General features: G+C 34.5%; 1 protein-coding gene across 1 annotated transcript; it reads right to left on the bottom strand.

The window, feature by feature from the left end:
- Positions 1-4,588: 4,588 nt before the first annotated feature.
- LOC119636084 (tyrosine-protein kinase-like otk) lies at positions 4,589-24,939 on the bottom strand. The gene is made up of 9 exons (XM_038031201.1): positions 24,823-24,939; positions 17,681-17,815; positions 17,443-17,604; positions 9,910-10,796; positions 9,294-9,729; positions 8,383-9,221; positions 6,092-6,258; positions 5,657-5,993; positions 4,589-5,534 (listed from the first exon to the last, which is right to left on the bottom strand). Exons 1-9 carry the CDS (start codon positions 24,878-24,880, stop codon positions 5,442-5,444), a joined length of 3,114 nt encoding a protein of 1,037 aa, XP_037887129.1. The 5' UTR covers positions 24,881-24,939; the 3' UTR covers positions 4,589-5,441.
- Positions 24,940-25,412: the final 473 nt, after the last annotated feature.

Genomic DNA, 25,412 nt, shown 5'->3' with positions numbered 1-25,412 from the left:
ATAAATTAAAGCTCAATTTTTTTTTGTTTTTTTGTGTGTGCTTCGTTCTCGACGAGGACTTGTTTTTCTTGTTAACACAAGCACATTGTCACTGTTCAATATGTTACAAAATTTAGAAACCATGTACTTCACAAATTATGATGAACAAACAAATTTTTTTTTTATTTTTTTTTTTTTTTTTTTTTTGTTATTAATTTTTTATATAGACACACAAATGTATGTATACTTCATGTTCAATGCACTATTTATTAGTGTCATGCTAGAAATCATTTTCAAAGCCGCTTTTTACAGTGTCTTTTAATGAAACTTTTTCTACACAAATACACACACATAAAATGAATCCGTGTTTTTTCATTTTTGCTTACGCCAGGCGCACTCACCTTATCATATAGAAACCAGTAGAGGATGAAGTTTGATAAAATATTTCACAAGGGACTGTGTCAAGTTTTTTAAAAGGTAAGAAACTTTTTTTTATTAAAATTGAAGTCTGTTATTAAAAGCCATTGATAAATGAAAATGTATAATGCTCTTCTCGCTGTAACTTAGTAGAATAATGATCAAAAAAATGAAACTAAGTAAATTTTGTTCCTTCATAATAATAATAAGGGGGCGTGTCCGTTTCTATCTAAAATACAATGTATTTTCATGTGTCGAACATATAGAACAATTTTCAACATTTCACCCTGTTGACCTTGAGTGAGTGACAGCGGGACAATACTAAGCAAAACGGGAGATATGAAAATGTGATCACCTACGATCTTGTGTGGACGAAGGTGATCTTTTTGGTCCCCCATAAACTAAATATAGAATTAATAAGAGACTTCTTTCATAGCAAAAGTCCATACACCTTGAAAGGGAAAGAAAATACTTTTTCCACTGACGATTTCATTAATTCATAGAAATTTGAAAGTATAAATTCGTTCGTTGAGCCAGGAGTTTTCATTGACCAAGGCTACCTTTTAAATTGCATACAGAGTTCACCATAAAGAATGATAGCGTTGAGCTCTCTAAAACGGTGATCTAGATAGTTTGAGGGTCCATATATGAGAGTAGGATTTCTCATGAGTTTGGTAAGGTTTGAATATGTCTCTGCCGTGTTGTTCCCTTCCTATAGGTCTTATGACAACAACGTGTATAAAAGCCATAAAGGAAATGTAGAAAATTGCACTCATTTATCTTCTATAACTTCTGACTAATGAGCTAAAATCCCTAAAATTTTACCTTAGAGAAACAGATATGATTTCAGTTTACCCTCTATTCGATTCGGCTCATTTTTAATAGTAACCTTCGAGCAAAAATTTCCATAATTGTTGTTTCAAATTTGAAATCGAAATCTTAATTTTTACCACTAAGAGGGAGACAACAACGCACATCTGCACAGACGAGCAGACTGCCCAATCCATTCACCAGTTGACGCTGGTCAAGAATTTATAAATCTTCTAAGATGTTTGGAGCTTCCTTTTAGGTGTTGCAGAGATCACGACAAAATGAGTATACACCCTTCCGTTGGTAGTGGGCCTATAAAATAGTAGAAAATGTAGCAGTGAGATAATTGCCCAACGTTAAGTACTACACTCGCCGTTGCACATAACTTCCGTGAAGAAAGACCAAAGCGTATTCTGAACGTGTTCACGAAAGAAGGCATTTTTGAGTATCGTCATAATTACGGGCAAACTATGAGCTATCAAACCAAATTAATCAGAAAGAGCGCCATCTATGGACTAACTGGAATGAAATAGCACGTGCTGCTAACGTTCTTTATATGAAGTCCAACGCCCATACGTTGACAAGATATTCTATAATGATTTCTTGAACATGCGGCCACTCGCTTTCACTGTGAATCGCGTCATAAAATTGCCTTTTACGTTGAAGTTAATTGTTCTCTTAGCCAACGCTACGGTATTTATACTCTACACCACTTGTCGTACCGGGTATATTAAGCTTGCGCGGACGTATGTAACACGTAGGAGGCCTTAAGACAGACCCACCCTTAATTATACCTATCGATTCAGAATTAGTTTCTCAATCAATCCAAGGCTGTCTGTCCATGTATATAGTGTTCAAGTACTAGCGAACAAGTTTTGAAATATTTTAATGAAATTTGGTGCACTGACGTGTAGTACGGACACTATGGAAAATGGTTTGCAGTATATTCCGGCACTCTAAATTGCTTTGAAAGCCTTTGACCGACTCGAGCAACTTTTTGAATCCCCTCTCATATAATTTTCAATGCTTTAAAATGAAAATCAGGGATTTTCATGAAAGCAGTAGCAAAAGATATCCGATCTAATCCATTTTTAATAAGGTTCGTTCTTGCGTCAAAATAGGTCAGTGCACTGAACTTTGCAAAAAAAAAAAGATCTCAAAAATTGTCAGCTATGTATATTAATCAGGCGGACAGACAAGTTTAAATCGATTCGGGAAATGATTCTAAATTCTTTGGCTTACTAAAAGGTGGGTGCAACGTCCTTTTATCGACAGAAACTGACACTGTACACACATGTAGTGGAGGGCATAAAATTGCATCCAGATGGTAGGGAAGGGTTGAACCGATTTTGCTATTAATAAAGAACGCCATGTTGATCAATTAAGTCCAATTTTTAAAAAGAAAAATTATACTACTCAGGCCGGGAAATTATTCACCGCTGCATTGCTTTATATTGTTATGTTGCTCGTCGTGGGTGCCTAGAAGCAATTTTATTACTATATGCCTTTCTTTTTTTGTGGGAAAGTTGTTTGACATTTTTATTGTGGTGTTACCTTGTTATTGAATACTTCTTAAGATCAAGCTCCTTCGGCTGAATTGTGATTTTCGGGATACTATTTTATTTTTTTTTTTGTACAATCCTTAGGAGATCTATTTACAAATTATTTACGAGGGCTAATATTAACAATGCTTTATTTTCCGTCCTGGTCTTATACGTACGAATATAGCAATGCAACCCTCTCAAGTAGACCCTAACTTGCCTTCAGCAAAAATGCTGCTTATAGAGCCCTTTATAAGGCAATTACCATCACCTGAATTGATCGCGACATTTTTATAGTGATCCATACTGTCGCCAGCGGCGAGAGCCAAGGCCGATAGTGTCTTTAGTTTTTTCTTTGGAATTTTTCACTGTTTCATGAAAACTGAAGTCATCAGATTTACGATTTTCGTAACAAAATAATATAAGATAGATTTGAAATCTGTTAAAATATTAAAAATATTAATGCAAAAGTTGAAAGCTTCTAAGTGTTTTTCTACGACTATCATCATTGCAGCAACAGACGGTTAACGGACAGAAGAATGAAAACGAAATCTTTACATTGTATGGAGATCACATCATACAACTCCACCTTTAGCTGCTGAATATCAAAATGTATGTCTTTTGTCAGCTCTGTACCGTTCTTGCTTGGCAGGTTGTGGCAGCGAAGTTGAGAGACATGTTAAGAAATAATAAAAATGTATTTTTCGTTCTAAATTTAAATGATTTCTTTATTTTTATTTTTTTTTGTTCTTTTTTCTTTTTAATTTATAAAAATGTTTTTCAAACAATAGAAAGCTTAAAAACTATGGCAGAGAAATGCACTCAATGTTTAATGTAATTAATAACTTGAAATAATTAATAATTTCTTCTTTGTTTTTTTTTGTTTTTTTTTTTGATGAAGACTTAAAAGAAGACTTGCGTTTAATTTTTAATATATATAATGTTTATAACTTTTTTTCTTTTTTTTTCTTTTACTTTTTTCAGTCGCCTTACGCTCGATATTAAAACATTATAAAATTCTTATACGCTTTACCTTAAAACCTAACTGTTCGTGATGTTTTCATAAAGTTACATTACATTACATTTATATTATAATTATCGATAAAATCAATGTAAGCTGAATTAATTATTTTTACAGGCTATATAAAAAATGTATAAAATTTATTTGACAATAGTTCATAAAAACATACATTTCTACTACCACTTAGATATGTTTATCAAAATGTATATCATATTTGAGAATAAATGCATGCGCTGGTATAATTTCTTGTCTTCCTTCTTCTTTTCTTTTTTTTTTTTTTTCTTTCTTCTAATAAATGACTGCAAAATATTTTCGTAAAACTGTCTGAATCTAAACAGGAATCATTTCCAATTTTTGATTAAATTTCATCTGCTGACATCGATGCCAAAACAAATAAAAGAATCCATGTCAATGCTTTAGTTGAAAATTTTCCAATTTTTCTACATTCAGACAATATCATCATCATATGAATCAACTTAGCTAGGATCGTTCGCTAGTCTATTATTTGATTTTTAAAAATGAAATTTGAAATTGTATTTGCCTTTTGCCTTTTACTTTTCCTCTCCTTTCCTTCGCACATTATCTTAGAGAGAATATGATGAATGGAGTTTTCTATGAACATATCTCAAAATTGGGCAATAAATAACTTAAACTTTTCTCTTGTGTTTCATGTTTGGCAGCTATTCCCCCTAATGGAGTGTAGAGGCCACATACAAGCCTTTTTTTGTGGTGGAAATATATGTATATGTGTATTGCACCACCCAAGAGAAATCTTTAAAGATACTATGATGTATTTATATATATTCTCGATTAACATCAATTTCTGAATTGATTTCAGTGTGTCCATCTGTCCATCTGCTTAATTTCGTTGGTAAACGTTCCCCTGGTCGCAAAAATGAATATATAGCGCGTAGACCATCGAATGTTGTTGCGTCCGTCTGTCTGTCCATCTATGTAATGTCGACTTCAAATTTGACAGAAACATTGGGAAGTTGGAGGTTGGTGTTGAAAATGGTCCGCCGAAAGTACACCGCAGACTGAGGACATGTCTTTCTGGGTTATCCACAAAAAATCTCACGAAAAACTCCTAAAGATATGTTACAAAAACGAAAAGGATCACCCACGGTCACGGAACACTTACTTTATCCGTTTCTTTGTAAGCCTTTTTGTAAGAAAAAAACGATTCTAATTTTCTCACTTCTTTTCCGCTAATAATAAAGTGAAAAATGGTTGTTTACCTAAATTTTACAGCAAAGAGCGAAAAATAATGTATTCCTTCGTTTCGTTAGTTCAAGGATTGGAAAGTTCCAGAAAATGATCAAAATTTGCAATTTGAAATTATTATTTTTTTTTTCTCAAAATATTTACTTTGGAATGACGCAAAAAATTAACTTTGTTTTAATAGATTTGTTTTTATACATAGATATTTTCAGTCATTTCGAATTATTACTAATAATTTTTTTTTTTTTTTTTTTAACTAATATGTGTGTTTAGAGAAACATCACCACAACATATTGCCCGTGAATTATATATTTTATGTATATATATATATATAGATATTGATTATTATAAAATTACAGCTAAATTATAAAAATTCTTATAAATCAAAGACTGTCTTATATGATGTATATTTTTTGGCTTTCAATTTGTTACGGAATCTAATTTTCTAGTAATTATTTATCCACACTTTGTATAGCTTTACTTAAGGCAGAACATAGCTGGCTAAAGGAAGGCCTCTCTTTCGGGTTGACATTCCAGCACGAAGCCTAAAAATGATTGATAATAATTGATTATTGTTAATAGTAATTAATTTCATATTGCTCATACACACACACACACACACACACACACACACACACACACACACACATAAATAATACTTTCTTACCAATATTTCCTTAAGACTGTCTGGTGTGGCATCGGCGCACTTCCATTCAAGTTTACCCGCTTGACTATATTTTATCACGTCTTCATTACTCAATTCCTCAAAAGGCAATTTAGCGGCCTGAGTAAACAGCTCCCATACAACAACGGCAAAGGCAAAGATATCACTTTTCGTTGTATACTCATCCTCTTGAATACATTCCGGGGCCAACCATCTAATCGGTAATAATAAATTGCGATGCTTATAATACTCTTTGCTGTATTTATCTTTACACAATGCCGGATATGATACTTTTACTATAAAATCACTGGAAATTATGCAATTACGTGAAGCCAAATCTCTACAACAACAACAACAACAGCAACAAATAAATAGTGGAAAAAAAAACATAATAGTATCAAAATAGATGACAGCAACAGATGTTTCAGACTTATTTACTTATGTATGAAACGGGAACGATAAATAGCATCCATTCCTCTTGCTATTTGATAAGCAACAGCGAGAATTTGTCCTTTTTGTAGAGGAGGAGGCGGTTGTGATGATGACGAATTAATTGAGGTATTTACTTTACCAGCAGTTGCCAAAAGAAATTGTTTTAAATCGCCCTGCAACGAGATAATAATGACATTACCGTGTACTTTAGAAACTTCAGCAAACAAGTTCTGTTGATGTTGAATATAAAAACTTTTACAACAAATTTATAATCAATTTCAATACAATTCATAACCAATTACTCCGCAAATAGTTTTCTCGTTATAACTCGATCAAACTATATATCTACTTAAGGTATCTCTACCAAAGGTATCTAAATTTATTGCATTTTGATCAGCGTGGAACTCTGAATTGATTAACCCATGCCTGTCTGTCTGTGTGTCCGTGTGTGGCATTGGCACTCCCCTGGTCGCGGCGAAGATATCGACTTCAAATTTGGTAGGAACATTGGAAGTTTTTGCAGGTAAGTTGGTATTGAAAATGGGCGAAATTGATCAGAGTAATAAAAGCCCGCAGTGGAGCATAAACTGAACGTATCTTCGTTTTTTTTAACAAAGATTTATGGATTTTTGCTCGTTACTCAGAAATTCTAAAAGCTAGAAGACTGATATTTTCCACATTTACTTTACGAAACATTCTGTTCTCTACGTGCAGAATGGCAAAAATTGAACACGCGCACACAAAGTTACAAGCGATTAAATTTTCGTTTCTTTTCCGGTGTTATGTTTATTTATCATAACGCAAACAAGATAAAATGTTTAAACCTATTTTGTACATTCCTCAAGTGAGGATGTATATTATCTGCCTAACAATGGGTTAATTCTAAAATAAATATGATAAATGCAGCGAATAATTTTTTCTTAATAAAACCAGCGATATGGGTATCAAATAAAAGAAAATGCAGAGCGGAATGCGAAAGGCGTAGTGCTGGGTATGCGAGATTCGACCTCCGCCGATTATAACTTTCTTACTTGTTCTAGGTTTGCAAGGCATTTAAAATTTTGGATCATCTATTTATCAGGACGTAATGACTGGATTTGGTGAAATGATATTTTTTAGCTTTTCTAGCTTATTAACGATTCATGGAGATTTGTCCGATTTTCAACCATTAGATCATTTAGAACCTCACTAAACTAGCAATAAAATAACAAACAACAATTTATTTTCACTATGTTTGTCCTTAATTTTAACATACTTTCCCCCGAGGGTTTCCAATTTATTTACTCCCACTTGAATAGGTTTTTCTTTAAGCCCTTTAAAATTACTGCCAATCGCTGCTTTTAGTTCTTTCGCTAAACAATTTGATTTTATTCGGAATAAAGCCCATGATAACATGAGCACTGGTTGGCCGTCGTAAGAAAATGCTTGTAATACAGTGCGATTTCTTAATGAAAAATTATCCGAAACGGCATCGTATTGCATTCCTCCGGACATCATATCCTATTACTGGTAATCAGTAAAGAGGAGGCTTTTTGTACTCAAAATATTTCCTGTTCGATGATAGGAAAGACTTTTTCTCTTTTGGAGCAAGTTCTCATCACAATAGTAAACCAAAGTTCTTTATCCAAATCCCAAACGGCAGAAAAAGTGAGTTGTATTTATTTCATGTTATTATTTTTTTTTAAATGACCCAAATATGCCTAAAGAAGTCGATCTGTTCAATACTTTTTTCATATCTAATTCAACATTTTAATTAAGATGTCAATAGGCTCAGGTCCACAGCATTTCATCACATTTATTTGTCGATCTCCACAAGACATATTTCTATAGTGGCTGAACGTCTTTAATGTAACCAGACGACCTGTGTTCCTGTATCCCTAATCCCTCAGCATATTGGATCCTATATGAAACGATGCAATGGAGAACGCAAGGCAAATCTATCGTCCCACGAGTACCACGAGAAGGTGCCAATAGCGCTATTATTCTACTGCTGTCGGAAGCTAGGCGGAATTATACATAACTTAAGAGCCGATTTCCAAGAGCTATAGATTATGGGTCTAAACATTAGGAATGAGCAAGAAAACTGATCTGAGAGAATTATTTATTCTAAATGTGCTTTTTTCTTCCGGGAAGCTCTGCGTTCCATTCCTTAGTTGTGTTTTGACGCTTAATTTTTCGTTCGCAATGAGCAATAGAGAAACTTGGTCGAGAAATTTATATTGATTCCTGTGTCTTGAGGCACAGAATTGTAGAGAGTAAAAAAATATATTTCGAGAATGAACTTAACTTTTACTTACCCAATCTGTATATTCCAAAACCATATAATGTGGATCTTTTTCTCGACACAAGCCGTACAGTCTAACCACTCCTTTATGTGTTAAAGTCCTAAACATTTCAATTTGCCTCTTAAATTCTTGGCAAATATGTTCGTCTTTGATTTTATTTAAAGCCTTCACCATAACTAGTTTGTAGTCATCGCCTGCATTGGAGTTGGCTTGGTGTGAAGCGCCATTGCCGGTATCGTGCTCTTCTCGTATTTCTTCGATATCATCCATTGAAGTCTTCGAACGTCTTTTAACTTCTACCGAGGTACTGGTAGTGGTTGCCGATCCGTTACCGTTATCACTATTGGTATTACTTTGTTTCTCCGTATCGCTATCCTTGTCCTCGCATTGTTTAATTTGCGAAGCTTTGATTTTGCCGACGTAAACATCGCCAAACTCACCGCGACCGATCTGTATAAGCTCGCTAATACCGGATCGCGAGAAACTAAGCTGATCGTAAATATTTGAACGCTTAGATGTTTTTGAATGATTACTGCAAGCGGTATCATCAGATTTTTGAGCCTCATTGCAGCTGCTGCGTTGAGTGTAACTGCCGTTTGTTTTGCGTACCTTCTTCACTGAAGAACTATCCGGAAGACAAGGTTCGCTTTCGGCATTTTTATCACCTTCTTCCCCTACTTCAGGATTTTCGCGATTCGCCTCACTCAAACGTGCCTTACGAGCCTGCCGCCTATAGCGACACCAAATCATTAGACCAACCACCAAAACTATGTAAGCTAAAGCCACAGACATGGTGATCAAAACAGCACGTGTTATGAGGAGACCATCGCCACCATCTTCATTATCTGGTACTAGTATAAAAAATTAAGACAATCATTATTAGATTTATATATTCAAGTCGTAGAATATCTGAACTTACTTACATTTAACAATAAAACGAACTTCTTCTCTCTTAAGACCGGCACTGTTGCCAATCGTACATCCATATATACCTTCGTCTTTTTGTTGAACGTTGCGTACGACTAGGGTGCCATTGTCCAGAAATTCAAAACGATTACGATCAGTATTATTATCACTCAAATATTCCAGATCTTTATCCCATTGTATAGTCGGCTTCGGATCACCGATAGCTTGACAGTGCATCATCGCCACTGCATTTATTGCAACTTCCAGTGGGCCTTCGGGAGCCACCGAAAATCGCGGTGCCACCACAACATTTATGCTAACAGTTGCATTAATTTTCCCTTGGGCATTGGTAGCATAACAAGTGTAATTTCCTCGATTTTCAGAAGACACATTTTTAAAAGTTAACGTTCCATTGATATCCTCAATACTGTCGGGCAAAGGATCTTCTAACTCCTGGCATAAGGAAAATTTTAAAACAATATTAAAGACAAGGCTTAATAGTGAATAGTATTAAATAAGAATTGAAAACACTTAGTACAAAAAATATATAATGCAGGGAGTAAAGAGCTGTACTGAAAAGTAGTGATCGTCTACTCTCACCAATGCCTTAATGTTTATTATTTATGTTTTTACCTTCAACCACTGGACTTGAGGCGTCGGTGTACCCTGGGCTTTACAATGCACCTTGCCGACCGAGCCCAGTTCCAAGTTCTTCGAAGAGGTAGGTTGTGGCATAAACTTCAGTTGCTCAATCACTTCCAGGATACCTGTATCCGAAATAACGGGCCGAAATCCACTGGTAACAATTTCACAAGTGTACTGTCCTGCATCGCTGGCAACAATGCTACTAAATGAAAGAGAACCATTCTGACGGCTTAAAAATACACGCGAATCTTTGCTATAATCAGCTCCAGCAGCAACGGAAGTTTGTGCCAAATCCACTTGACGTATAACTTTGCCATCCTTTCGCCAACGCAGTAAAGTTTCCTCTTTGGCCAGTTTTTGCGACATATTGTAAGCACATGTCAATTCCACGGACTCGTTTTCTTTAACTGCCACACGTTTCGATGGTCCATTTAAAATCCTAATATTTGTTGCAGGCAGTTCCATATTTGCATCATTTGAATCGCCCCGCTTACCGCGGCACAAGAAAATTTGCTTCATATTTTCATATAGTATGTGATTTTTCTTTAAACGAGGTAAACAGTTGGAGGAAGATGGCTGATAGGAACCAAGAGCCTTATTTTCCCCCCATTTGAGAACATATCCCTTCTTGCTCATCACTCGGCCAGCCTCATTAGAAGCGATGCAACGATACAGACCATTGTCTTGATAACTAGGATTATTTATAATCAAACGATTCTCTTGCAATTTGATGTTTTGAAGAGTGCTCAACTTTTCGCTGTTACGAAACCATTCAATTTCGGTTAGTCTATCGGCTGAAGAACCCTCGACATGACATTTAAGTATAACTTGATTATGTTTACTCTCTAGGAATTGAACAAGTGCCGCTTGAATCCCTAAAATTGCAAAGAAAAGAAAATAATAAAAATATTAATTTTATTTCCTATTCAGGATAAGAGATCAGCTTTTCAGAAGCGTGATTAATAAGGCATTTGACTAGTTTTTATTTCTCTCTTTACGACCATTACGAATGACCATCCACTCACTGTCCCTTATATATGTGGACTCATCGACAGTCAAGAAGGATTATAGGCAAGAGAGGAAATCTCTACTGCCGTGTATGGCACGAAAGTCATAGAGAGTAGACTGATCTGTTTTAAATTAAATGCAAGCAAACTGTGCTGCTGTAAATATAGTGGCAAATTCTCGCCGGAAAGTATAGAGATAACAATTTAGAAACTCAGTACTGAACCGTAACTTTCTGAGAATCCCACGCTTTTCGCTTGCTAAACAAATAAATAAAGATATTTAAGAATGCGCTTTGGTCACAGAGTTTGCAGTTTTTCGCCTACTCGTTTATAGGCGCTTGTTTACATTTCAAATTATTTCTAAATATAAAGGAACACGATCAGTTTATGTTTCCAAAATGGAAATTTCATTCCTTACCGACATAAATAAATAAATAAGAATTTTATAATGTAAACATATTCAGATTTTATTCATAACCGATCATACCTTACACTATTCGTGCTGCAGGCTATATTAAGTTAATGTGGGCGTGTGTAACACCCGAAGACGCACATTTTATTAAATCGATCAATTCAGAATCATTTTCTAAATCGATGTAAGCCTGTCTGTCTGTCCATGTATTTTTGTATTCAACCTACAACTCGCAATTTTTGAGATATTTTGATGAAATTTAAAGCAGTGCCGTGTTTTTTTTATTCGAAAATGGTTCGAATCGATCAACTTTTTCGACCACTCCCTATGTAACGTCCTATTCTGATAAGTCGTTATATGGGAAAAAATTGCCAAATTTTCAAAATTTCTCGCAAAAGTTACCAAGTATTTCGGCGGTCTAAACTTTGGCCAGATTGGGGCAATTTTTGAACCTCCTCTCATATAACGAAAACCGAATTCCATACGACAGAAATGTCCAATTTCGAATACCATACGATTAGAATTATATCATAATAGTAACTTAACATAAAAAAATTAACTATACCAAGTATGAACTACCTCGGCCTATTTTTTTGATCCTACGCCAATAAGGATTTTCACGAAAATTGATCCTTTGTAGAGTAGAAAAGTCAAAGTTTCAGTATGTGGTGATGAAAATTGCCGCATAATAGGAATTTCATATAAAAATAGGCATTGTCTTAGACAATGTGGCTTAGGGTATTTAATGATCGACTGTATTGTATGTTCTTATTTGTTTTCAATATTAGTTTACTGCAATTTTTTTTGTTAAACCAGACATTCCAACGCCAGTATGTAATCGAATGCGAAAACACAGATATAAATATCATTTAGAGAAATTATTTACTTGGATAGTTTACAAAATCTAAATTTAATAATATTTTTTATTGAATTAAAAAACTAACATATGAATCCGAATTATTTATTTGCGATTTCTAGCCATATTCGTCGAAAAGCGAAAAATATTAATGGTGAATACCAGTATTTGGATCAATCAATATTCTGGGTTGTCATCGTAGTCATGCGAAATTTTGACTCAGCGGTTATCACGACGAATTGATAATTGACGTAAGCTTCTCGAAATTTTTTTATAACCTTTTTTCTGCCTACTTCCTTAGTACTTACCCTACACGGTTCTATCGAGCATACGTTTATGCCTTACACTCCTTGCAGTGTAGAATATGTTAAGTTTGTGCGAACGTACCTAACTACTAAAAGAGCTTAAGTTAGACCCACCTATTATTATACCTATCGACCTTAATTTCTGTCTGCCCGTTTGATATATGCCCTTGTAGTTTTTTGCTTCTTCCTACAAGCTATTTTCATGAAAAATGACGCACTAACGTGCTTTCGCCCAAGTATGAACATAATTGACGAATATTCGAATCGGTCCGCTTTTTCGATCATAGCCATTTGCAAAATATATCTCGACAAAAGACGTTGAGTAATAGTATTCTGACTTTTTATGGATGATAATATTCCTCGTAAGATGGTTTGGAAGAATCTCTAGAAAATTGGCGTTAGAAAGAGTCCAATAGTGTGTGAACTTGATTTTGAAACATTGAATTAACACTTCTCGAGATTCAACTCTTATGTAGATTATCGAAACCGTGCCTTATTCGTGAATCAGGTTGTTATATATCGGTGCTGTAAAACTTTTCAGTGTAAAGACATCACCGAAGACGAAGTATGTTTGGCTGTGCACAGCAATAAATCAAATGCTGTCGGTCATGATAATATTGGCATCAAGTTTATTAAGCTGATTCTCCGAAGTGTTATTACACCTTTGAGTCATATATTTAATCACATAACAGCAACTTATTTATTTCGCGACTGTTGGAAAACAGATGTGAAAAATTTGATTGGTATGGGTCAATTTATTGAACCCCTCTAACACTAACTCTTTATCCATAACGTGGAAATCAATCTTATCGAATTTGCAGCAGATAGGTCTACTCTTTGGGATCCCATCGCGTATAAGTGTTCTCATAATTAATAAACCGTTATCTAAAAAGGTCTACTTTGACATAAAAATTAACAGGATCAAATTTGAACAACGTGGGTCTATTTCTTGACCAGCATTCTCTATAAGATTTCCAATGACGAGTCTTTCACACCTCCTCGAATATCAACAACACTTTTGAAGTCTCTCGTATCTTTTCTGTCATTGAAGCAATAAAGCCGAATTGAAGAATAAACCTTTTTAGATGAACGAAGATGTGTGTGTCTCATTATTAAATATATTGCCGTAAAATTTGAAAGCATATCTCAGTTAGGATACTGTCAGTTTAAGCAAACAACTATTCATTGCGATAATCTCACTGAAAAACAATGCGGTGATCAAAAATTCGAGCTCCGAAGCGTATTTCTCGATGTTAATTCCAAAGTCATCAATATTACGGAAATTATTAATTCATCACTCGGAGCTTCTCTCTAGGGGCGACACGGATCAATGCATAGCAGGTCTTAACTTTCAACAAACACGCTTTGCCATACAATACATGCAATGAATGCCATAACATCCACGATTTTTTAAATATATCTTATTACCCTATTAACATTATATCAAATTAAATGAATGATAATTGCTTTTAAAATTTGAATGCCGAGGCATTTATGTCATTTTGAATCACAATGAATCTGAATGCCATGGCATTCACGTCCGGTAGCATGTTATTCGAGCACAACTTTACAGCTTTAAGACTTTTAACCAAAGCTTAACACCTTCAACCAAAGGGCGGACAAGCAAACATGTTCAAACCAAATTGGAGTTTAGCACAGTACACATTCCTCGAGCTTTACATGCTACTCGCTTGCTATGTTTTCTATTTTAGGCTAGTTTTGGAACCAACATTTTCAGAAAAAGAAATAAAAAAGAAATAGAAAGAAGACCGGATTTTACTGCTTCACAAACCAATTTCCTATCAATTTTTTTTATTTACTCAGTATGACATGCAATAGTTTTCGTTTTCGACTTTCGAGATTTTGAAAGCCATTTGTCGAAACGAGAGAGAGGGTTACTTCTTGAAGCCACTTCTTAATGTTGCATAGGTTAGCGATCAAGTATTATCGTATGGTAAAAATTGATTGATTGAAACTTAATCGAGTTTCAATGTAAATAAAATGCAGAAATTCTTCAGTTATGCCTAATCAAGGAGAAAATTATTCGTTTGAAAACTAATATATATGCCAAATAAGCTAACAACAAATTTGGGTGCATGTGTGTATGCATATGTTCGCGTAGGATTACATTTCTTAGATTTTAGCTAAAATTTATGAAATATGATGATAGCAATCGGAATTTCTTAAGGTGAAAGAATTGTGGATTCTTCTTGGGTTAAAGACAAAACTGTTCTTTGTTTTCATGAAAAGTTGGCGAACGAAATAAATGCAAAATAACTCGTCACAGTAAATATTAATAAAAAAAATATAAAAAAAGACAGAACAAAAAGTAATAATAAAACGGGGATTGGGTACCCTGAAGCATGGTAGACAATCAACATCACTAGCGCTAGACAACAACAAGAACAACAACAACAACAACAACAACAACAATAGTAACAAATTGAAACGATGACGATGACTTTAGAAAGCAAATCCATATATGAAAGTGTCTGACAAACACGGGGTGGTTTTTGTTGTCGTTGTTTTTGTTTTTGTCCGGACTTAGTGAATGGTTGACTGGTTGTGGATGCTACTGCTCATATATTATTATATACATATCAACGATTCAGGCTACGAACCACCCAATCCACCCACTTCACAAATAAACAGACACCCCACACATTTACTCCACTCGCACGAGTCAGCCTATACAGTGAGCGAAATTTTTTAAAATACACAGAATATTTATGCTACGATTCTACTTTATTAGGAATTTAGTTTACTTTATTAGAGATGACAGGCAAATATGAAAGAGAGAGAAAGAGAGAGAGAGAGAGAGAGCGAGCGAGGATTAAAAGACAAAAGTTTTCTATTTTATTTATTTATTTATTTTTCATCTTTTTTTTTTTTTTTTTTTTTGAGTGTAAGGCAGAAAGAACAGCTGAAAGTTCAACCATTAAAACATACGATTTTATGGAAGAAAAACAACAAAGAACGGAAATAAAATACAATACAACCAGCGCGCACATCCCCAAACGCAATATATGCTGTTATACATGCCACATAGACAAAAGGATCAAGTTTAGAAGTCGGCTATAGCTAGCTATTGCTTATACACTTAATGATAAGAACGCATACAAAAACACTGCGTAGAGTTGTCATAACTAAAACTTAATAATCACAAAAAATCAGAATATTTGTATTAATATTAGAACAAGGAAACAAAAGCAAAAGAAAGAAACGGAATATTGAAGAGAGAGAAAAAGAAAATATTGAATGTATCTAAATTATAGGCAACTCAATGGTATAACAGGCCAGATGATTATGTTGGAATGCCTCGAACATCCGCGCCCATTTTGCTTTGAAATTTCAATCGATGAGCTTAGTGCTTAGATCTTTTTACACAACTCCGTGTCATTCATTAGAAGGTTGCGTGTTACCGAGACCAAGTTAATTAAAGTTTTGAAATTTGAAGTAAGTCTGAGAAGATAGATGAACAGGCCTATAGGCATATGGACCGATTTTATATTCACTTTAACGCACTACACTTACAAGCATTTACTCGGTGCTATACGTCTCTCCGGTTAACACAAGTACATAAAAAATAGCAAAACTATATTCGAATTTCAAATGCTTCTCACGATGAATCGGCACCACTAGCGAACATGTTTTATCTAAACATTTTTACCTTACCTTTAAAAGAAAATAATATAATTTTTTTTTTAATTTTTTTAAATAAAATTTTTATTTTAGTAATCATAGGACTGTTATGTAATTTACATAAAATAAAGATCCCGCACAGATATTCGTTAAGGGGGAACTTTTTCATAGAATGCGGCGTTGTGGTAAAGCTCGCAGTAAAAATATGCACATGTAAGCTATCCTTCTTATCTCTAAGTGTTACAAACGCAAGGAAAAACTTAACATAAGCAAACGTATCTGATATTGGCGAGTATACAAAAAAAAAAAAAAGAAAAGGAAGATTATTCGACCATAAAAAAGTAAAAGAGAGCCGTAACTTGGAAGCGAATGAGAAACATTTCGAGGACACTCCGGCATACACGCCGGGCAGAATGAAACCCTAAGAACAGCAATGAAAACACGTAAATATTTGAAGAAACTTTGGCGTTTGAAATAATCCAAAACCAACCCAGTATACATAACAGCAACGATAACAAAAAAGAAAGAAGGAAACTCATAAAATTTTATGTGTACCGTAAAAAAAAAAAAAAAAAAAAAAAGAGAAAATATTAAGTGTGCAACTGCGACTCCCTCGATATAAAATCTGAAATTTTTTTTCTTTTTTTTTTTCTATTCATGCAAGACGCCTTTAAGTGAATGAGTTTTTTTTTTTTTTTTTTTTTTATGCTACAGTCTTACGGATAATTACAATATTTGTTTTTATCTGCAATTTCTCCGGCGACTAGTGCTGGTATTCTAAAATACTTGCAATGTCTTGTAATAAAGGTTATGAGCAGCATAAAATTCTTGATTTATTTGTTTAGTTTATTAGTGAATTAGTCTACGGAAATCACTTTTATCCTTATCATGCTCTCAAGAAGAGCATGCTAATCTGCAATCTCTTGTTGCCATCTTAATTTGATTATGAAAAAGATGTTAAACGGTTCAATTGGAAATGAATTGATTTTAAAAGACAAAAATAACATGTATACCACGTATAGACTTTGTTTAAACAGATGCGTTATCGTTCTTAACTATGAAAATATTTTCGACAAAACATTCGCTTGAAACCGCATAAAATCTGTTTTGCAACTTATTGCTTATGTTATTGAGTTAAGTTAATTAAAGTATGTATGTATGTATGTAAAAAACAAAACCATATTTTATGCGTTGGTCTTTCGATTAATCGTTAAGTAAATCGACTAAAATCGCTGATACATGTTTTTCACAGTGCAATGCTGCATACAATGCTTACATAAAATCATTTCCAATACTTACATATAATGCTTAAATGTGCTTCCGGTGAAGCTTGTCGCGCCCCATTTTCCACATTGGTAGCTATGCACACGTAGTTACCGGCATCACTTTCACGCCGGACTGCATCGATATGCAAATCTGAACCGTTTTGATAAACACGTGTGGAGTTCTGCAAGAGTTGACCTGAGATTTGAAAGACGAGTCATCATTACCCACAAGAGATATACATTTGTTTCGTTTTCTATTTAAATATACTGACCATTTAATGTCCATGAATAGATCAAACCACGTGTCGGCGTAGCGTGGCAAGCGAAATCGGCTGAATCACCTTCTATTACGGTTTGATTCTGTGGCAACGTTAAAAAACGTGAAAACGTCTCCGCCTGGGTTAAGTCTGAAATGTAAAAAACAAAAAAAAACAAAATTTTTTAAGTTAAACTATCCAAAGCAAAATTAGTTCTTTGATGAGTTTAACTTGGGTCTTGAGTATATATGTGTTCAACGATTTAAGGAAACGATTTACAATAAAATATATTGATCCGCCTGAGTAGCCGAAGGCGAGGAATCTCGATTAGCAAGTCAATGGTCGTGGGTTCGAATCTCCAAGTGCGGTAGAGTTTTTAATAAGAGCCGATGCTAGTGCTTTTAACAGTTTAGTCTTAGAATTTATTTCTCTGGCGAAATTAATAATAATAATAAAATATATTGAAGCTACTTCGACCTTCAAATGCCCTACACCGATTCGCCTAAAAAAATGTTCCTTTAATACTTGTATCTTGTTATGCAGGCTTACTTTTCGTCAGAGCACTTAAATGATGGCGGGTCGAACTGACGTGAACTTGACGGCATCCAAATTGAACAAATTTAGTACTATTAACAAAAAGCTTATTGTTTTTCGCCTCTTTTCGTTACAAACTAGAAGTAAAACATGCCTTGTTAGAATAAAAAGTCTGACTTTTCTGACATGAGAAACCTTACATGCGAAGGGGTAATCAAAGTTTTGCACAATAAATTTATATGGCAAACCGCTATACTGTATCAATTTGCGTAATAAAATGTTGCAATTTGATAACGAAAATGGTTGCAATGCGTCCCACATCTCACATGTTTGCTTACCCCATGCCAAAGTAAGATTTTCCTCCGATCTTTGTTGAAAAATTATTAAAAATTATATAGAAAAATTTTGTTCATGTAATGAATTTCCAGATCTGAGCGATCATAAGATAGGAAAGACAAACGGACAAACGAATGTATCCTTACCACGAATGGTATAGAGCATAAAACACTATTACTAAAACAGCTTGCGCACACTAAACCAAAAATGTTATGGCGAAAACTGCAATTCCCATCAGGAGACTTTGTGTAAATCCATTGTGTTAGCAAGTAATTCACTTACAACAATATTTTCAAAAATTATCGTTCCTCTTTTCGGGGTTTCAGGTGGGAATCGCATGCGTTTAGCTGATTATTTCCAATCTCAAATATGATACCAAGTCTTAATGGGGACATGGGTACAATGCTTAGTCTTTTCATTTCAAATTTTAATGCCAAACAGCAGAAAACCGATAAACCATGGAAGGGATGGAGCTGCAAAGAATCTATTTGTAGGGAATTACATAGGATGTGGTGGTTGGTATGCTTTATATTACGGGCACTAAATGCTATATGCGTGATTGTATTGGAAAAGTTATAGATAGATGCATTGTGAGCATCGTCCTAACCGTCCCGTCAGTCTTGCACTAAGGTAAAGGATACCATCTTAGATTAGGAGTAAGATAGTAATAAGCAAAGATTAAAGGGCGCTTTAAGCGGACGTGCCGAACGCCGAGATTAGGGCATTAGAATCCCGCCAACTTTAAAGGAGAGAAAATATAAGGTTTCGACAAAGAGCAGTGAAGAGCAGTCTAGTTGTAGTAGTCGAGTTGAGCAGCCGTGGCCCTCGAGGTCGGATTGCATTCTAATTAAGTCAAATTGAAGACATCTAAAGAACAAATAAAGTCACCTAAGGTAAAACGTGAAAACATAATCAATGTGAACAATGAAATCGGACTCAAAGCTAATCGAACCAACTTATGTAAAATTTCTAATTAATAAAACTTAATCTTAATTTAGTTTGCCTTAAACCTTTGCACTCGAACGGCGTCCGAGCGGCACCATCCTATTCAATACTGCAACTCGAACGGCGCCCGAGAGGCTCCATTACTATTTTTGATAATATTGTATGTTAAATTGTAAAAGCGTTGTAAACTTCTTTACTTGATGTGATGAGATTAGTCCTAGTGAGATTAGATTCTACATCTGCAACTACTGATAACAGTATCCGAATAAATGGTAAGCTACATGTGATGCAAAAAGGAGAAAAAAAGAGATTGGAGAGTGTACTCCGACCGAACGAAAAAGAAGAGCAGAAGAGGTGAAACGGTGTATTATTGTGACACATAGTCCTGAAAATCCTAGGATACACCTTGGAGAGTGCTTCCTCAAATATCACACTAAGGAAAATTATAAAATTTGAAATTTGAACATGTTTCGGTTGCAAAGGGTTAATAGAAGAGTTCGAGAAGAGAATGAAGGAGAATCGAGTTATTTTGAGTTAGACTGTTGGATATAAGGATTTATTTCCAAATATTTTAAATGTCTTCACAATTGTAATAAAAAATCCTTAGGTAGATTGCTTTCATAGTTACGTGAGGATATAGCTGCACAGTTACAAAGAATATAACTGCATGTGCCATATTTCTATTTCTGCGGTGGGAGTATAATATAAGTACATAAAGCACAAGGAACTTATGCATTTGAGATCATTAAACTGTGCAATGAAACGTACACACACATACATGTGTCATTCACACATGCATGCACATATTATACGTTATAGTTAATAAAATATTATATAAAATACTAGAAAATCTATTAGATTTGCATAAATTTGTATGTTAATGAAGCGCTTAAGGACTACTTATGTCAAGTTTTTCTGACCGCAAGCGAATTAAATAAAAATTCGTTTAAAATACACAGGAGATTTAATAACACATTTACAACACACTGAAATACACTGATATACTTAGCCGGAGTAATAGTCTAAAAAACGTTAAATTTAAAAAAATGCTAGAAATTTGTTCATCCAAAGTATGTCTCATGGCTAATGAGGCATTTTCCACATGTTTTGAACAATTTGTGCATAATTCGGCTTTAGCCACGGAGCATTCAGTAAGGAATTTTCTGCGCTGCGCAACAAATGTTTACCCCATTGATGCGCACAAGTAGCAATCGGAAAGAGTCGAGTCTGATGAGTTAGATACATAGGTGAACTAAAGAATGGATGTTTAGAAAGGCCTTGACGCACATCAATAATAGAGAAAATCACTTCATTTGCTATTACGGTACCTCAGGAATAGTAGGGCCCCCTTTAATGGGAATTGTCCTACTTCTTGGAAGGCATCGATTATCGCTTGTCAAGATAACCCGCGGGAGGCCGTAGAATTAGACCTTGAAGGTAGGAACCCACGTAAAACTAAATAAGCAATCTATTCCGGTCCCAGCAAATACAGAGCATCCTCTCTGCTTACCATAACTATTCCGTCTTGCGATACATTTAATTACTAAACTGTGGGTCTACAGATAATCTTTTATGTCTCAAGATGAACTTACTTTTCATCCCCAGTAACGATACAAGAACACCCTCCTTTTGTATCATTCGAAGAAACAAAATGCAATCAGCGAACACCCTTTGCTCGGTATATAACTACTTATACTTAATGTTAAATAAAAATATTTTTATGACGTGATGCGTGTTGGTATTACGAGCGCTCAACGATGCCTAAGCCATAAAAAAAAAATAAACACAACTTCTATATGCGGTGCTAGTCAGCTGTTTCTCAAATTCTCTCACATTTCGTACTTCTACACCTGGTATATATATGAAAAGGGTGCAGATCCATTCTTCCAAGGGATCAAACGGCTTGCTCTAACGTTTACATTTCCGCCTTATCTTTCTATTCTATAATAATTTATGAATGTAAATTTAATACGTTACATATGTGATACACATTGTAATCAATTAATACATTCTAGGGTTAAATGCAAGTTACATGAATCAGATTTATACTTCAGTTTCTTAGGTCAGAGAAAAAGTTCTTTGGATGAAGACTGCCTAGCTACGGCGTTTTAGTAGGCAAAGACGGACACTTAAATTAGGTGATAGGTCATTTTGCAACTGAACGAGTCATTTGAAGCCATGCATTTCCTATAAAATATATCGATGCATGCGAACTTGACGATGGGCTATCGACCTAGAGTTTGCTCAATATATTGTCGCTTTTGTAAATTGATTTCTAAAATCTTAGAAAACTTATTAACCCTAATATGCTGGTAGTGCGAGCCTTTGGGTTTCATTTGACGTTTGAACTTAAAATTTTTATGATTATTTTATATCTGTAAAATTTTTTTATTTTACTTTAACTTAACGTTTAACACTAACAATACAAGTACTCAGTAAGTTTGGATTTAGTCAAGATATCAAATTTATTATTATTATTATTGTTATAAATTTAGCCGGAGAATAAATTCTAAGACTAAAGTTTTAAAAGAATTAGCGTCTAAGGCTTTCGGCTTCATTGAAAAGTCTACCGCAATTGAGATTTGAACCCGCGACCATTGAATTTTTAGTCGAGACTCTTGCCTACTCGGCCACTCAGGCGGATGATATCAAATTTAAACCTTTTTGTATTTACAACGAATCAAACGTGCCTCACACTTAGATAGTCAGAAAAGAATATGGTTCTTTGGACATGAACGACCAACTGACGGCCAAAACCCCTTGAAAATAGGGCTTAGGGTCGGATTACCCCAAAAATCTTAACTTCTAGGTGAGTGGTATAAATTTTAAGGTTTTTGGGACGACAAGGCATGTTTAAAATTCCGAGTTTCAGTTTTGAGCAAATTTTCTCTTTGCCTCCAACTGCATACATCTTCAATTACACCAAAGCTGTAATACAAGGCTGTTGTCTAGTTTCATGTAAGAATAAATGCAATGTTGATCTTACTGCATCTGCCTCATATGACTTCATACTATTTGCTTTACGTCGCTTGGAAAAGGATCCTTTCTTATCTCTATCATTGCATGAAAATACATTGAATCTTCTTCGTTTACATACTCGTGACAAAAGGAAATAAAGTGTTAAGTTCTTTTTTAGGTGATGTTTGTCCCCTGCTTTATTAGAACATGCAAATTTTAATGTTCCTAACAAGTTCTCAAGGTATTTTGTCTCCTTTGAAGGTGTCACAATGCCAAGCTAATTTTGAGGTCTTTAGTTGTTCCCGCATGTTCACCTACTTGATTTTTTGATCTAGTCCGCTAGTATGATTGACTGGATTTTATTACGTAACTAACTACTTATCTGATGGTAACATCAGTTTTTCCAAAACCCGTCACGTCTCAAACATAACGCACGGTATCTGCCTAAGAAAATAATGAACCCTTTACATCGTAGTTTATAACTTTTGTACATAAGTTCTTCTTTATGGATATGCTAATGCCTTTATCCACATAATTACTACTCTTCGCATTGCATGTTATCCTCCTTTTTCAGTGTAAGGAGTGGTACGAAATGTTATATATAATCAGATAGCTTGTAAATCTAGGTATTGCAGCTTTTGCTTATGGACCCTACAAAATTTGCTTAGATCATAAATAACCTTAGTTTTCTCTTCACTTGTTCTAATTAACGAAAGAAGGTTCTTTAAAAGGATTAGATTGTTCCCATACGCATGTCGACGTTTAATGACCCTACCAGCGAAGAATACGGGTATAATCACGATGTTTTTTCCTTAATTTATTTAACACCCTAAAGGTAGATTCAAAGACTCTACAAAGTTTATATATTCTTGATCAGCGTGAAATTCTAAATTGATCAAGCCATGTCTGTAGGTCTGTTTGTCTGCGCGTTGCTGGCATTCTCCTGATCGCAAAAATAAAGATATCGACTTCAAATTCGGTAGAAACATTGCAAGTCTTTGTACGGAGATCAGTATTAAAAATGGGCCAAATTGGTCAGAGAAGAAGCATGGAGTGGAGCGTAAACTGAATGCAACTTCGCTTTTCTTTACAAAAAATTTGTGGATTTTTGCTCGTTACTTAAAAATTATAAAAGTAAGAAAGAAGACTGAACTTCGGCCACGCCCACACAATGTTATAAGTGATTAAATTTTATTTATTTTTGCAATTATATGTTTATTTATATATATAACGCAAACAAGACAGAACGTTTAAAACTATTTTGTATATTCCTCAAGTGAAGATATATTATCTGCTTAACTATGAGTTAATTCTAAACGGATATGATATACACAGCGATTAATTTTTTCTTAATAATACCAGCGATATGAGTATCAAATAAAAGAACTTGGAATAGAATGCGAAAAGCTTTGTGGTGGGTATGCGAGGTTCAGCCCCCGCCGAATATAGCTTTTTTTCCTGTTTTTTAAGTGGAATGCATTCACAATAAGACTACGACTTGTCCAAAACAATTCAAACAACAAGTTTGATGTTTACCTTATAAGTCCGTAGCTGGTATACCCAAAATCAGGTTGAAACAAGCTTCAAATAAGCAAAAACTATACGTCAGATAGGAATTCGAAGTTTGCGAGGAAAATTTAAAGGATTGAGAGACAGGAGGCAATCTAAAAAGATTGAATTTAGATTTCTTGATACATTTCTTAATGTTAATGAATGTTAGTGTTAACCCTAACATTCGTATAGCAAGTTCAAAATGTTGAAAATTTGCAACGCAGTCGAGGAAGAGATTGGTTGCGTAGGTCCCACTCTTCATTGAAAATTGCGTATTGAAAGTTCAACTACCCAAAAATTAAATTACGAGGAGTCTTTCTTTCCACAGAGTAAGTCTTAAAAGTAAACACAAAAAGACATCGTACTTTCCTGACCAGCGTACGTTAGCAAATCAGCTCAATCCCACTTCATTCTTTAGTTTCTATCCGTTTGTATACCCTTATCTTTCCTATTGCCGTCTGACTGCCATTGTCTAACGAGTCCGGTCAGATATTATAATTTGTATTAATGGTAAATAGTTAAACACATTCATTGCCTGCATGAATGCAAATGCACTACTCATTTACGTACATATATAGTAAATGTACAAAATCTATTTTTTGAAGTCTTGCATGCACCAAGCATTCAACTATTGAAAGTTTATTAAGTGCCAATAAGTTCGATAAGCTATTGAAAGTCCAATGAGCCGGGATATGCAGCTGCAAACTCTTGTAAGGATGAAGGCACCACACGATTGCGTACCAGTTTATTTCATACTATTACTGTTTACTGTGTACTCGTTTGTCGTACCCTATCTGTAGATATGTGAATGTTGTTCAAGCATAAATACTTACATCTAATGCCACATATTAGCATCAATAGTTGAAGTAAAATTAATGCATTGAGAACCATTTTAAGTTAATTATTATTTAATTGCACTACACGAGATGTTGCGAGATTTCTACAAACACATCAACTGAGTACATATTTAATTTTTTTATAGGGTTTTGCCAGACACAGGATCAGTTTTTATTATTTATAATTTTTATACGCTTGCACCGCTCTTTAGTTGCTTTGATGGATTTCACGTCGATCAGTACAATAGTTGGTTTTTTTATAAATATCATACCAATTTATATGTATATTTATATATATATATATATGTATGTATAGCATTAGCAAATACATATTCTTAGAGAGTGTAGTGTTATATGATGAGTGCCTTGGTTAAAGGAAATGCCTTTAAACATAAAAAAGTTGTTAAATATTTATCACACATTTGAAATTTTGTTTATTCTTGAATACAGTTTATTTTCAATCGGTAATTTTGTTGTCTGCTTGTTGGCTTTATTTGTTTACGTGGATTGCACTTCACTCGCGCCGATATCTATTAAATGACGTTGTGGAGTTATGCGCATACAAAGCCGCCTCGTATCGAGTTATC

This window comes from Glossina fuscipes, unplaced genomic scaffold, assembly GCF_014805625.2.
Source record: "Glossina fuscipes isolate IAEA_lab_2018 unplaced genomic scaffold, Yale_Gfus_2 27, whole genome shotgun sequence".
Classification (NCBI taxonomy): Eukaryota; Metazoa; Arthropoda; class Insecta; order Diptera; family Glossinidae; genus Glossina; species Glossina fuscipes.
The sequence above is the reverse complement of the archived record's forward strand: the minus strand, read 5'-3'. Positions and strand labels throughout refer to the sequence as shown.

Coding starts and splice junctions, on each gene's coding strand:
- LOC119636084 (XM_038031201.1), bottom strand. CDS start 24,880: ATGGTTCTCAATGCATTAATTTTACTTCAACTATTGATGCTAATATGT. Junction 17,816..24,822: donor GCTAATATGTGGCATTAGAT/GTAAGTATTTAT, acceptor TTTACATTTCAG/ACTTAACCCAGGCGGAGACG. Junction 6,259..8,382: donor TTTTGGAATATACAGATTGG/GTAAGTAAAAGT, acceptor ATCTCGTTGCAG/GGCGATTTAAAACAATTTCT.